The 16172-nt window shown below is 45.7% G+C and overlaps 1 protein-coding gene across 6 annotated transcripts in view; it reads left to right on the forward strand.

Annotated features, from left to right (window-relative positions):
* The window catches only part of TTLL5 (tubulin tyrosine ligase like 5), a 1026293-nt gene that overhangs the window by 985403 nt on the left and 24718 nt on the right, over positions 1 to 16172 (forward strand). For all 6 annotated transcript variants that reach the window (XM_078659928.1, XM_078659931.1, XM_078659927.1 and 3 more), the window contains one exon: positions 4591 to 4676. In XM_078659928.1, the coding sequence (XP_078516054.1) occupies positions 4591 to 4676 (86 nt within the window). The remainder of the gene's footprint in view (positions 1 to 4590; positions 4677 to 16172) is intronic.

Consider the following 16172-nt stretch of genomic DNA (forward strand, 5'->3'; position numbering starts at 1 on the left):
CAGCCCAACCGCTGCATGACAACCCCCTTTCCCCACATACAGGAAAGGGAGAGCATGACAAGCTCCCCACCCTCCTGCCTCAAGCCTATACTCCCCTGGATGCCTTAGATATCCGCCGTCCCCACTTATCCTATCCACAGCAGTCTCCCACTCCTCTTTACCACCTGCTCAAAGCAGGTAGGAAAAGGCAGTGGAAAAGGGCCTATTTTTTTAGTTCCACATGCTATTTCCCATTCCAGGTAGTATAACCCACAATTACATCGTACAGGAAGCAGTAGCAGGACACAATAGGTAATATAAGACTTGGTAATTTTGGCACTCCTGTACCATGCAACTTGTGAGCAGGCCCTTAGTCTTCGCTTACGGTGACAACTAAATAAATAAAAAGATCAATGTGCTGTTGTAAGAGTACAGTGCTCCTTAGGAGTGGCGATCTGTGTGGAGTGTGAATATGTTATTGTGACTTGTGAGAACGTCTTCTTGATGCTGAACGATGTGATGTGTCCTGACCTGTGCCTATGAGTAGAACAAGATCTTGGCTGAATAGCCCCTTCGACGCTCATGACGAGCTGGGCTCGTCATGAGGTAGCCTCCTGCTACGCTCATGACGAGCCCAGCTCGTCATGAATAATGGGTTTTTGTAAAGAAGAGCACAGGAGGGGAATTTCGCTAGCGCTCATGTGGATATTACCCGCTGGAACAGTATTTACTGGTGGACGAGGAACTTAAAGACCACTTGGGGGAGTAGCTTTTACACCTGAATCCATTTGTTCAGCTACAATCAATGGCATAATATCCTTGTTCCCTATTGAAGGAGATACGGACGGACAGGGGAGCCCTTTCTCCCCTCTACTAATGGTCCTGGCTATTGAACCCTTAGCTGCATTGATTTCGAAGGACTTACTACTACTAAATGCCTTTTGTGAATACCGAAAGTCGTAAAGTTAGGACTTTGTCTCAGTTTAGTAGTGGTAAAGTTAGGAGTCCTAACTTTGCTACTACTAAATGCCTTCTGTGAATACCAAAAGTAGTACGTTTAGGATTTTATCTCAGATTAGTTCTGTGAATTGGCCCCTTGAGTCACGATTTATGGTAACTCAGGAAAGCTTTAAATACTTGGGAAAGTATGTTACTGGAGACCCTCATTTGGCCCGGGAGCTAAATCTTTCGCCACTACTCGGAGCAACTAGAGCTAACCTCCTTCACTGGAACTCATTGCGAATATCGATTGCCTTTGTAAAATGATTTTACTACCGGCTTCTTTATGGTCTTGAAAACTATCACTGAAATCCTGTCGAGCTGTTTGCAATCGCTAAGATAATATTTTTTGCCCAATCCAATAGGAGCATAAGATGCCTATGGTGGCTTTTCACAATTGTGTTCAATCGTAGTATGAGGGTGGACTTGCAATGGCAGATACACAATTATACTTCTGGGCAGCACCGATGATCGTTCCCAATGACTGCTTATTTGGTATCATGACCCAGCGATGTGGCTGTAAGCTCTAACTTCCAGAACTCAGCCATTGATGATTAGAGCTTTATATGGGTGCCCAAGACTGTATATTCTACCCCAAGCTGCCGATGTGGTACTAAACTGCCGGCTTAAATGGGTGGGATAGAATGGATGTGTGTTCCAAGAGACCCCCTCTGTCCTGGAAAATGGCTAAAACAAGTTAATAAATTGGTCTGGTTCCCTGGCTGGAGCAACTTTGGTATTTCATGAGCAGGGTATGTCTAGAAACAAACTACTTTAAATCCTTTTTAGATATATCCAAGACATTCAGCCTGCATAGAATCAAAATCTGGTAACTACGGACCTCTCATTTTAGCCTTGATTTAAAATTGAGTTCGGAAGCAAACGGCAACATACTCTGTTTGTACATTGTTGTAGACATAGTTGGTTACGTATTTGTGTTCTTGATGATGGTAAACCGTTGGTACACATTGTGTCACTGTTGATGTGTTATTAATGTGAAATGCAAATAAAAAGATTTAAACACATGTTTGAAGATAGAGAGACTTAGTATAGATCGTATTTTTTGTGGGAGAAACCTTTTACCAAACTTCTTTAATGACATGGTTTTTATAAAGAAAAGTCCATGCGACAGTCAAAGGCCTTTGCTACATGAAGAACAAAGACCAGCAGCCATTGTTGACATGTAAACAGATGCCAAAACGTGGCATTCGAGGCATGTATTGTAAACCAAAAGAATATCTTGAGAAAACCTGCTTAGTTGAGATAGATTTGATTGTATAATCTCCGGGAATCTGTTAGCCAAGATTGTAACATACTGTTTGCAGTAAGCGAGTCTAGCAGAATTATGGTTTTAGTGAAAAATGTTTCTCTGCCTGATGGAAATTGTTTAAAAAAAATACGATTGCACAATAATTTTAACAGTTTACACTTATTTTATTTGTGCTTATTGTAAGCTAAGTTTTGCGCTTTAATCTTTAATTTACTCTATGGTTATTGTTATTAAAGCTTATGAACCAAAGCATTTTCCTTAGTGCTTTCGGTCCTTTAAGTATTGCAGTTCAAGCTGGTACTACGAGGCATATTATCAGAGAGGACAGATCTAGAGTCTCTATATTATGAAGAGCTTGGACCCCTTTCATTGCGCCGCACACATACACACCACTGTGGTTCGGTATAGGCACCGACTCCATCCCCCTCCCACCAGATCTAGAAGAACCTACTGGTTGGATCTTCAGGCATGATTGTATTGTTAGACCATTTGATTTTTTTACCTGATACCTCAGTGGTCGCTCTAACGATAGTACTAGGACCCGGACCCTTTATGGTAGTATCCGTAGTTTTAGGGCTGGCCGTACTTTTTACCAGGTCTGCCAATAAAAGTGAATTACCTCCAACCTGTTTCTCAATCTGGTCTAGTTTAGAAATGATCATCCTGGTTCTCTCTAAGAGAGGCAGCATCAAAGATTTCACCAAGATTTCAATTTTTCCCAGAAAACCACCCTCATCAATAGGACAATTAGGGGTGTGAGTAGCTACTATGGGATCCCTAGGCGGAATAGGAGGCTGGGCAGCAACTGGGGGGACCGAATTTAAGGACTTCTTTTGTAGCTTAGCTTGGCTGCCCTTCAAAGGGCTGCCCCCTCTTTTCTTACTATTGGGTTTATTCTTAGCTAATGACCCCTGGGTCTAAGTGGGGGGGGGGATAAGGTGGATAACCGCGAAGAATTGTATAAACCAGTATTACCACTAGGAGTCTGACTCGAGGGAGACAAGATTATACTAGAACTGTCTAAATCTTCACCTATATCCACCAACCTAATTTCATCCCCTAGAGCATGTGTGGGCACCGGGAAACCGCCGACCCTATTTGACCTAGGGACGATCGCTTCCCCGTTATTAGATCCAGAGACAATCGCTTCTCTGCATAAGCGATCTCCTTTCTAGTATTTTAGACGCTCTCTTAAAGAAGTGATCCAGAGTACCTGTGGCCACCCCACCAGAGGTGGAAAGAGTGATATGTTGATTCTTTCCGGACCGTAAGGACATGGTGATTTCAGCCACAGTCTACCTAAATGCTATACAACAAATGTCACAATCGTACCAGTTCTGCGCTCAAGTTCACTAGAAGAGCATATAATTACGGAGCTTGAAAGAGTTACCAGTGAAGGACAGGGGGCCCAGCCCGGCCTTACACGACCTTGGACGGCCTTAGACGTCCCGCCCTTTGCCCGGGCTTTGCCCCGGTCTTCATCCCGCGAGCGTCCCGCTAGTGCGTCGATGGGCGTGGCTAAAATAGTTGGTGGGAGGGATGCGGGAAGAGGCCCCAGATGCGGCCAATGATGTCACCGCAAGGCCCGCTGGACCTCGCAGTCCCGACCCGGCTGTTCACAAGAAAACAATCTGCCCCTCTGGCTCTCGAAGATCCTTCCACTTGTTCTGCTGGTCCGTGAAGTAGGGAATTGCAAAGAATGCACAAAGTCCAAGCCTACGAGCGGCTCCCGCGAAGCGGGGGCCGCGAGGCGTAATATGCAGTCGGGGGAGGGTGCAGGAAGAGGCCCCAGCTGCGGCCAATGATGTCACCGCAAGGCCCGCTGGACCTCGCAGTCCCGACCCGGCTGTTCACAAGAAAACGCTCTTCCCCTCTGGCGCTCGAAGATCCTTCCACTTGTTCTGCTGGTCCGTGAAGTAGGGAATTGCAAAGAATGCACAAAGTCCAAGCCTACGAGCGGCACACCACTGTGGTTCTATTTGAAGAGACCGCTGGTGGGCCAGAAGAGGTGCAAAGGCATTCCTGTCTGGGACCCCCCCCCAAGAGTTGTGAAGGATTTAGTCTTGATGCTCCATATCTTTTCAGTCTCCCGATTTCTGATATTCGGGACAATCACCCCTTGTGCAATGAGAAAATATGCACACCATCGCTTTTTCCACGCAAGGCCTATTTTGTAGATTGTCTCTCATTGACTCTCACCCAGGCCTGCACAACATGCTTTTAGAGAGTCTTCCCTTTAGTAGGAAGGTGGGGAGGGTGGAGATGTATTACTTTGTCAGCTTTATATTGAGTGGCTATGTGATTTCTGTGACAACTCTGTAATTGGACTTTGTCTTCATTAGGGTCTGCACTGGAGACAGCCGGCCTGATCTACTTCCGAACAGCCTGATAAGCGCAGTCTCTGCAGAGACCATCAACAGCAACTCAGGTAAGTGTAGAGTTTACACTGAACACAAAATTGTTCTGAATGGTGGTGGCGCCACCATTAGAGTCCAAAACCAAGACAATCCTGGCTACTAAACCAGAGGTCCTAATGAGCTCAGTGAAAGCTCGGTGAGTAGGAATGCTTTTTGGGGCTTCATGTCCAATAGCCTTTGTATGTTTCAGGAATGATGATCACATGCTACGCTCATTATCCTCCTGAGAGCAAGTGAAACCTACAATATGTCTTTGAATCATCCTTTCTAACTCACTAGCTGGTGTTGTTACTTAGCTTACAGCCCTGGAATTTCATTCTTCAGATAGGGCGTGAAATGCTGAGCTGGACGGCATATATGAACCATGGTCATCAGTGTATTTCATACAAGCCAATGTTTGGTATTTTTCTAAGAGTGCTATCATGCTCCTCATCCTGCAGTAGTCTGTTTGAAATTAACAACTTTTTCCACATTCAACATTTGCCACTCCCGTCAGTTAGTATGGAAAAAATATCTTTTACAACTTTCTTCTTGAATTGAAACATATTGTTGGAAAAAAAGCACTTAAAATGAAATAATAACAACAATTATTTATATAAGATGGTATACACAGGTGCCTGGTCAGTAATGTTGAGGCTAGAATTTCATGTTCTGTTTTCCATAGTGATGTGAATAATTCCAGCATTCGACAAAACCTTTACAGTTCACTCCTAGTATTTTATTTACTTCCAGGCTTGAGAATACAAAGAAAAAACAATGTTATTGTAGAGTGTTTAAAAGTATCTAGAGCAACGCGTTCAGAGAAGTACTCTGGAGTAATACCTTCATTTTCCTGAAGCTACTTGCTCAGACTTACCGAGAGTTATGCTTCTGATAATATCCGCATTCCTTCAAAGAGAGCCCTACAGTTAATAGTTTCCACTTACTCAGAGCCTCTGCTATTGTTAATAAGCCACACTGAGTGAGCACAGATCCCGTTGATACCCAGGTGAACCCGGAGGACTAGAGGACTACTCCAGATCCTACCCAAACTTGCTGACAGCTCTCTTCCTGATAATTCACAAACCAAGGCAGAGCATGGCTGATCAGAACCAGACCCACTAGTTGAGTTGCTTCTCTTAAAACGTATTTCATCTACAAGCGATCTCTAGTGAGGTCCTAAGTATTGACTATACTTTCTCTCACACGGGACACACTGTGCTTCTTTAAAAAAAAAAAGTATAAATAGGCATGTTTATTTTCTTTCAAACAAACACATTTTAAAATTGAAGAAAGTCTCTAATGTAATCCAAGTGATAAGAAACGCTTTCACAAATCCTTTAATATGGAGAAATTAAAGAAAACATGTCCAACAAAGCAATATATACCCTGGCCTGCTTGGTCTAGAAAAAACACTCTTTTAGGAAACTCACACCAACAGTATCCCATCATGCCTTGTGGGTGTCAAATGCTCCAGTTGTTTTGATGAAATCCTATTTAGAATGGACTCCAATTCCTTTTTAGGTCTCGCTGGTACTGCATCCGAAGGATGCGTCCAGCTGGAGACTTCATGTTGCCCGTCTCGGGGGAAGGAGGGACAAGAGTGTGCCACGCGCTTCTCTTGTCCTGGATTTCACTGCATGCACGCGCACCCACACTCACGCATGCGCACATCACAGCCACACGCATACACACGCACACACACACCCCCCCCGTCGCCGCACCTACACACACGCACGCACACATACAAAGACCCCCCGCCGCCACCCCACTCACCGGCTACGCAGGATTTCTCTTCTCTGGGGCGGCGGTAGCGGGGCTCTCCCGATCCCTGGGAGCCCGCCCGACAGCGCCTCTGTTCACCCGGTCCCCCATCTCGGGACCGGGACTCAAGGTCGGCCCCGGGGCTCTCCCTAGCTCACGGGAGCCCCGGGAGGACTCGGCCTCTTTGCTCTATCCCAGTGGGCAGCCAATCATAGCCCAGCAGCAGGCGGGACTTCCTTCCCTCTTCTGGCCCGGCCCACGTCTTCTCTCCCGTTGCCTGGCTTCCTGCCTCAGGGGTCCGCCAATGGCAGCGCGGCCCCGAGCAGGGAGGCGGGCACAGCGTTTCCTCGGGAATCCCGGGCCCGTCGGCGGTGATAATTTATTTGGGGACATTACAAATATTATTAAATAAGTTTTGCGCGCGGTCAATCAGTTGCCTGCCCACAGCTGAACTGTAGTTTTCAAGGACGAGGCGCTGCGTGACAAAGCATTTTTGAGCCGGTCAGGTGAGCGCTCTGCGTGTGTATTCTGCTATTTCACGGCCTGGGAAGCATGGCATGTGTGTTTTCTCAGCTGTTTTTGCTTTATCGTTTGTTTTATCAAGGTGATCAGCGCTGTTCAGATAAGACATGCCAAACAAGCCGGCTTTTCAGCAGCCTTCTGACCCTTGGTCACCTTTGTTTTTTTTCTCCAATAGACCCTTCGCAATGTTGAGTAGAAATGGAGTAAAAATTCACATGAATATTTAATATAAATTATTCGGCTTTCTGTGTGGTTCTTCGGTGACTGCTTTTATAAAGTTTGAGTGATACTTCCACATAGCTGATGAATTACACCTTTCAGCAGGGTTCTACAGCTACTTTAGTGAGCAATATTGAGTTAGACATAGCTTCTATCTCTGCAACATGCTTGAAGTTGGAGGCGCACACTCCAGGTCACATTAAGCACAGCCTAGATTGCCTGTGTAGGTTGTTCAACTAATATAATGCAAACTGAACTCCACAGGCTAGAATTATAACATTTAATCTAAGAAATACGTGCAAATGAAAAACAGTGGCGACCAACTTTAGAGTTCCACCTTTATGGCAAAACCGCAGCAGCACGTAAGTGTGCATGCATGTTTTTTCTTCTGTTTAAAATGTTCCCCCCATATGAAATATAATGATAATATATATGTTTGTGTTTTTACACAATTATGTTAATTTTGTTCACTCCAGTTAGTGAAAAAGACTCTTAACATACCATATTGACGCGTGTCTAAGGAACTAAATACTTTGTTATTATATACACCTAAGTATAAAACGAATGAAATCTTTAAAAAACGTGTGCATGCATTTCTCCACTGTATCGCAGCGGCTCAATGCTTGCTACATCCTCTGCTTCTGTTAAATAATCTGTTCTCCTCTTACCTAGTTTCAAAAGGGCTGTTAGATCATATGACTGGATGCTAAGCAGTAGTTGCAGTTTGACATGGTTGCAGAATCTGTTGTCAGCCATCAGTCAATGGCAGTGATTTGTATTATTCGGAACTGAGGCCATGTGATTGGAAATTGACTGCATCCTGTTTCCATTTACAGAGATGGGGTGCTTTGTGCAAGAGAGCATGCACGCTGAATTATTTTAGTATTTTGGAGATAGACAATGCCATTATGTATGGGCTGACTTTAATTTGTGAGCACAGTTTGTTGACAGGAATAGCCGTCTACACAAAGTTAAATCTAAAAGTTATAAGCATTGGGAGCTCTATGTCCACTCTGCCCCTCTGGCAAAAAATTATTTTTGAATAGGGCCTTTAAAAGTAAAGGTATCATAATATCAATAGGAAATTATTTACGAAACTTAAAAGAACGACCACAATCCAGGTTTTACATGTCTAAGCTATATTTTATGTGGGCCGTCCGATTTAAAATAAACATTAATTTCAGAACTACTGCGTCACTTACATCAGCAGAGCCTTGTGTAGCTCGCTGTAACACCCTGCTTGTGGTGTGATCTGAGGGCCGAACAGGTAACGTTACGCCGCCCAGGGTATAATCATTTATTTTTATGGCGAGTCAGTCGAGTACTACTCCTTTTTTTTATTTAAATAATTATAGCGCTCTGGCTCCCGGCTATAACCTGTATGCCGGCCTCAGGCTTGACAATCAATGATGTCTGGTGCCCATCTGCGGCGTTCGTTTATCAGCTGTTTTGACTGACACTGATAATTTGAATATATGCAGCTCATCTGTGCTGCGGGGCAGGTAGTTGTGTGCCGGCCGGGGTTGCCGAATTAGGATATTCATGGGTTAAAGGTAGTTTTTCAAAATAATACACTACAGTACACTGGCTGTTGGCTGTGACTGACTGTGTGTGTGCCTGTCAGCCTGAGGCCTGCTCAGTGCCTGACTGACTGCGGCGGCGTCCACGCGTCAGCTGACTTTTATTAACACTTCATTTTAGTGCCCTTCCATTTCTGTGGCTTTGCAGCAGTTTGATCAGCTTCGAGTTTCTCCTTGCTAAAATGGGGAGAATTTGTGAGATTTATGTTTCCTTCCACTTTCTTGCTTGATTTTCCTCGGGACAAAGTGTCACTCATAGTCGTTGAAATGTCACTCATAATTACACTGAAATTATAAAAATGTCACTCGTACAAATCTGAAACCTTGGCAGCTATGGGCTTTCACTGCAGGCAGGCCTGGGGGCCAACTTGAATTACCAAGGCTCAAGCCTCACGCAGCCTTCAGCCAGCTGTAGGCCACAGACATCGCGGCCTGGAGGCCAACTTGAATTGCCACGACCCGCGGTGGCCACAGCCTGCCTTCAGCCATCTGTACACCAGAGTCTCCCTGCAAATATACAACACGAAACTCCAGAAATAGTTTAAGACCATACTTACGAGCGCGGAACCAATCTACTGCTTCTGAAGGTGTACAGTGGACTCTTCAGCAGGCATTTGATGGCAAGATCATTTTTTCTTAAGTTGATATGGTGACGTGCATAGTAAGATGTGCAAACCTATTACTTTGCAAAGGAAAGGTTGCTGTTTTCCCAGAATAGAAATCCCAAATACGGTGACTGTTTCATAAATTAATGTAAAGCAAGATCTGTATTACATTTTATTACCTCTACTGCTTTTACATTCACAATCCTGAAGCACTATGGCATTGAAAATCGTAACCTGCATTAGAGTTGTTTGCCAATATAACTTGAAAGGTAATTCTTTCTAAATGCATGCACAAGAAACTATTTAAAACAAACAGTGCACATTATATTTTATTCCCCAGCATCACTCCACAGACCTGCAGGTACCGAAACTAACTTTCTGTCGAGTGCTGCTCTCTTTGATACTCTCTCTGTGATTGACGGTCATGCTGACAGCTCTTACCCCCGCAGCGAAGGGCCTAAGCTATTAGCATTGTAAATGTTTAAAAACAAAAACATAAATAAAAGGCATTGCCATTTACAATGCCAATAGCTCTAACTTTAATAATGCGAGACCTATTGCATTGCAAATGCTTGTTCTTTCAATTGAATAGAAGCATGGTGGCTTAAGACCACAACAGAGATTCTTGTGTAACCAAACTCAACTGAAATGTAAGTACATTTCTGATGGATACATCTGCCTACGGATCCCTCACCATTTGATTCCTCACCTTATGAATTACCCCTGCATCAGCATTGCATGGAAATTATTTTCTTTGCTCTCCACGCGGTGTCAGATTGTATCAGGGAAATGTTGAACAGTACCTATGGGTGCTGGTAGGTGGCATTGATTGGCTCCGCACCGGTAGAGACATGCACAATGCACATATAGGTGGCAATCTTGCAAGCTAACATCAGTTCCTTTCTTTCCGATCCAACAGTGCAGATCTGCGGAGCTACCTCTGTAACGTTTTGACCTTTTGACCTTTTTTGCCTTTTTGTTGACCTTTTTTCTGAGCTATTACTCCCCGTGTGCTAGGGACATGTGTCCTACCAAGCCTACCAGGTTTAAACCGTGTGTGGAATGTCGCAGACAGATGCCTGTATCTGATCCTCACATTGTCTGTCTTTGGTGCCTGGGGTCAGGCCATGACTTAATGGACCGCGCCAAGTGCAAGTCGATGCATCCCATGATGATTCGCAAGTGGACAATTCAGCTCCTGGTGGTGCGGCAAAAGAAGACCCTCGTCATTTCAGCCGGTCTCGGAGCCGTTCCCGCGGCGATCATACTCCTGCTCTAAGACTTCTTCCTCTAAGTTGGGTTAGTACAAGAAACACAAGAAGTCGAAGCGTTCTTCAGCTTCACCATCTAAACTTCTAGCTTCTACACCCGCTCCCCTCCCCCACTGCACCTGCGGAGCTGGCATCTGGGCCCGCTCCATGCCACACCACGTTCCCCGGAGTCAGAGAGACTCCTGCCCAGTTAAAGGAATTTTCTGATGCCATGCACACCATCTTTTAGCCACCAATTCCCTCTGGCATGCCTTGTTAACCCATGGAGCCATGAGGTTCCCCGTTTGGGTTGCCACTGGTGGGTTCGACTCCCGATGCTTGCAGAGCCGACTGGTTCTGCACCCGGATCCGCCCTGATGCCACCACAAGTGACCATGCCCCCCTCGGTGCCGCTTGATGACAAACCCATGGACATTTCTGACTCCAAGTCTTTGCCACCCCAATGCTGCTCGATGTCGACACCTGCGCCTCCCATGCCATATCCACCCTAGGATTTGCCACCTTTTGACAGGTCCTTCCTTACTGAGGGGGGTGATGAAGAAGAAGTGTATGGCACTGTGGGGATGACCCTGACCAGGAAGAGAACTGGCCTTAACTAGGAAGAGAACTGGTACTGGGTAACACCAGCAGCCTAGACACCTCCTCAGGCTCTGGCATGCTATCCCCTCTGGGTCATGTTTTGGAGAAAGGCGCATCCTTCACAATCATGATGCACAGGGCAGAGGAGGTCCTTGACCTACAACTGCCAGTGGTCAAAGTCAAAACCGATGTACTTGATGGAGGTGCTTCACCCAGGGGCGAGCTCTGAAGAGCCTTTGCTCTTCTTCAGTGAGGCGCTTACTGACAACTGGGTGCTCCAAATTGTGCAGCGGGGTTAAACCCTCCCATTTGTGGAAACCCCTCCCTCTATGCCGTCATCACCAGAACAGCTAACGGAGGAACATCTCTTCTTACTCAGTCAGGAAGAGCAGGCTCAGTTGGCCAAAAGATTAATTTGAGAGGTTGCCAGAGCCAGAAGTAAGACGTGATTACTATTCCCACTTCTTTCTGGTGCCAAAAAAGAGCATAGGAGACTTTGTCCTATATTAGATCTGTGCTCTCTCAACGCCTTTCTGCAGAAAGAGAAATTCATAATGCTCACCTTCGCACAGGACTTGTCTGCTGTGGACCCTGGAGACTTGATGGTAGTGTTGGGCTTGCAGGACAAATATTTTCACATCCCTATCCTGCAAGCCTCCAGGCATTACCGGAGGTTTGCGGTGCGCCACGTGAATTTCCAGTTCGATGTGCTCCCCTTCGGCCGTACCAGTGCCCCATGGATGATCACGAAAGTGATGCCAGTGGTTGCAGCTCACCCTCAGATGGCAGGGGTTCCACTCTTCTTCTATCTCGACGGCTGGCTGCTGGAGGCGGGGTCGCCCCAGGCAGTAGTCACCCACTTCTAGTCTACGGCGAAACTCCAGCATTCGCTGGGATACACTGTCAACATGCCAAAATCACACCTGACTCTGTCCGAGATGTGCTCCCTTTCATTGGAGCTATTCTGGATACAGTGCAGGTCCGCCCCTATCCTCTGGAGTGGAGAGTCCTGGACATTCTGGCTATGATCCTAATGTTTCAACCTCTGTCCTGGATTTTAGTGTGACTGACTCTGAGCCTGCTGGGCATAATGGCCTCCTGTATCCTGCTGGTACAACATGCCCAATGGCACGTGGGCCCTGCAGTGGGACCTCTAGTCACAGTGGGCGCAGCATCATGGGAAACTGCAAAAGATCTGCATTGGTAGATTTCGAACAGCAATTGGACCTTTGGCAAACTCCTCTCCCTTGTCCTCCCAGAATTGACAGTGATGACTGATGCTTTCCTTCCTAGTTGGAGAGGCCATTTGGGAGAGGTGGAGATCTGAGGATTCTGGTTGCTAGTGGAGTCCCCGCGGCACATCAGCCTCATGAGCCTGAGGGCAATTCACTTGGCATTGCAAGCCTTCATCCATTCCATCTAGAGATGCTTGGTTCAGATGTTCACTGACGACAACACCGCCATGTGGTTTTGCAACAAACAGGGTAGAGTGAGTTTGTGGACCGAGTGCCAGGAGGCCCTGCACCTCTGGACCTGGCTAAAGCAAATGGACATCTTCCTGGTTGTGCAGCACCTGGCTGGATCCCTGAATGCCAGGGCAGACAAGCTCAGCTGCTGATGCCTTTGCTGATCACAATTGGTGTCTACATCCAGAGGTGGTGCAAGGTCTTTTCAGAGAATGGGGAGAACCTATGGTCGATCTGTTCACCACCACCGAGAAGGGCCTTGCCTAGGGCACCGTTAAAGGTCACCTTTCGGGCATATCAGCTTTTTTGCAGCCGCTGGATCAGTCCTTATATTTTAAGTCACCCACTGTGACTCATTTTGTTAAGGGCTTGCAACATTTGTTTCCTCCTACCCCTTTCATCACGCCCCAATGCGATCTTAATTTGGTCCTAACATTCCTCATGGGCTCACCATTTTAGCCTCTGCATAGTTGTCCACTCAGGATACTCACTCTCACAACTGCATTTTGGGGGCCATTACAATGGTCAGGAGGGTTACGTCTGCTTCACTGTCTGTTAGTTAAACCTCTGTACACCAGCTTTTACCCAAACAAACTGGTTCCTCAGACATGTGCCTCTTTCTGCCAAATGTAGTCACTCACTTCCATGTCGGCCAGTACATCACGCTGGCAACATTTTTTGCTCTGCCTTATCCTTCTTAGGAGGAGGAGGGACGCTACCGCCTGCACCTAAAGATAGCTGTCTCTTTCTACATTGATTGAAGCAAACATTATTGGGTGGACTGCCAGCTCTTCATTGCGTTCACTGGAGTGAAAAATGGCAAGGCAGTGCAGCACTGACCATCTCTTGATATCTTGTACGCTGTATCAAGATCTGCTACACATTAGCTAAGAAAGAACCTCCTGAGGGCTTGTGGGCCCATTCCACCAGGACCAAGGCTGCTACTACTGCATTACCATGTGGGGTACCTGCCCTGGACGTCTGCCACATGGGCATCTCTCTACACGAAGCACTGCTGCTTGGACAGTCAGGTCTGTTGAGATAGGCATTTTGCCCATTCAGTTCTTCAGGACTTCCTTCTTTGAGCCATTTGCAGACCGAATTCCGGGGAGGCATTGTTTGGGTATCTCTTCTAAGGTGATGAATTTGCCATTAGAAGTCTATCAGAAAATCACATTACTTACTGTTAGTAGCGCCTGTGCTGATAGAGACTCTAACCGCAGATTCCTCATCGACCCTCCTATCCTCCCTGCACTGGTGAAGTAGGCTATTCACCCTAACACTCAGTCTAATGTGGCTTTGCATTCTGGCCGCGGTGGCACCTATATGATCACCATGCACGTCACTTCCAACACAGTCAATGTCACCTACTGGCGCACAGAGATGTACTGCTCAAGAGTTTCTGGATCAAGTCTGACACCTGGAGAATATTCTACGGTAAGGAATCTGCATCTAGGTAGAGTCTTCACCAGAAAAAAACGTTACCGAAGAAAAGTATCTTCCTGGATAGTTAAAAGCACTGAATAGAATCACAAGCCCACCCCCTAAAAAAGTGGTGGAAAGAAAGAAACAGTAATGCTTTCTCCAAAGAGGTTTCCCCAAGATGCCTGAGCCTGTTGGGTCCCAGCACTCGAGTCATAGTCAAGACAATAGCGTTGCTTGATATTATGCATTCTGAGCAGATTTCAGCAATAGGGAATACCAACAGGGATGCAGTTGCATGATGCAGATGCATTGCCTTTGGTAGAGTGAGCATCAATTAAAGTTGTGTTTGCTTTCGGATTTATGAATGTAATGAGGGGCGTCTGATAACAATGTTGTGGAATTCTCATCAGGGCTTTGTTTTTTTATAATCACATCTCCATTCAAGGGTGACTAGGTACTTGAGGGAGTGTGGGATGACCGAGGCAGTGTAGCCTGTTTCTCATGGGGGCATTGTCATAATTTCTGATCTCCACTAGGGCTGCACACAATTTGTCCTATTCCCTGATGATTGGGATTTTACGAAGGCCGTGGACCTCCCCCCTGTGCAATGCCTTGCTTTTTCTAGTCCTTTGGCATCGGTCTCCCAATGTTTCATGTGCGGACCTGTAGGGGATTTCAATTGCATGGTGATGGCACATTTCGCCTATATGAAACGAGGGAATGCAGGCACATTCAGTGCCTGCATTCCTTCGTTTTGGACGAGGTGCAAGACCCCAAAGGCAGGCTTCTGAAGTATTGAAGCATTCTCTGTCAGTGACAGTCTTTATGACCTCTTGGATAATGTGCCAGAACTAAGTTGCCCCACATTATATGGTAAGAGTCTGCTTCGATGTTGCAGGACTGGAGGCAGCATGATGTCGCTTTAAATTGTAGCTTGTTGATCAGATGGGGGGACATTTAGGCTCTGTGCGATTGTTAACATAATATTTGCTGAAGACTATATTTGGAAGACTTTTTAAGGTATTCGTTGAATTTAAATTAATAGTTGTCATAAAGACGGTGTTCTAAGTCTCTCTCCCAATTAACTTTGAGTTAAAGGGCAGGTGAATGAATGTTGAAAAGAGCCTACACCGCTGTGCGGTTGTGGTTCCGTGTTCACCTCTTTGATTTTATCAATATCAAATTCCAAAACGTTTCTCATGTCTAGTGTACGGAGGGATCGTTCCGTTGGAGAGGGGTGGTTCTGGAAGAATGTTGGTAATGAAATGGGTTGCTTAATGTGGAAGTCTAAGACTATCTTGGGAAGAAGCCATGGATGTGTGCATATATCTACAGTAGGTCTATGGAAACTTGTGTAAAGTGCATCTGAGCATAATGCTTGAATTTCACTAACCCTACATGCTAAGGTGATAACTGACGAAAACAACAGTAGATGCTATAAAGAAGCCTTGCAGATGGGCTCGTATGGAGGACTTATGAGCTTTCAGAGGATATTGTTAATTTCCCTGATAGACCAGGAATGTTACCAGAATGGGGTAACAACTTTTTAATTCCTTCTACCAAGCCGTTTATCACTGGCACACTGAAAAAATATGTTTGCTAGGGACATTTTCTAAAATCAGAAATGGGTGCAATGTTTATGTACCTTGATTAAAGAGAACTGCTAGTTTGACTTGCCAAGTATGAAAGGTAGTGGAGTACTGCTTCGCCTTGTCACTTAATAAGGGTGGAGTAACCTTCTGTATGCACCAGATACTGGATGACTTTCACTTTTAGCATACAGATCCCCCTATTGGATAGACTCCTAGCTTCCTTGAGAGTGTTTATTCTGTATCGAGGGGGATTACAGAGTTGATGTTACAGGAGTTCAGGAGCCAACCCGTCAAGTTCAGTGATCGATGGCTTTGATGCAGGATATACCCTCCGAAGTTGTAAAGAAGATCCTCTCTGCACAGAAGCCTTTTTGCGTGAAGATGATTATTTAATATGGTCCAAAGTCCCTGTCTTCCTCTGAAAGAAAGAGGACCAAATCTTCAATAGTAAGACTCCATTCCTGACCCAGTCTGTCTTGGTTTTCTCTGAATGTTCAGTTAAAAC

This window comes from Lissotriton helveticus, chromosome 9 (genome assembly GCF_964261635.1).
Source record: "Lissotriton helveticus chromosome 9, aLisHel1.1, whole genome shotgun sequence".
Classification (NCBI taxonomy): Eukaryota; Metazoa; Chordata; class Amphibia; order Caudata; family Salamandridae; genus Lissotriton; species Lissotriton helveticus.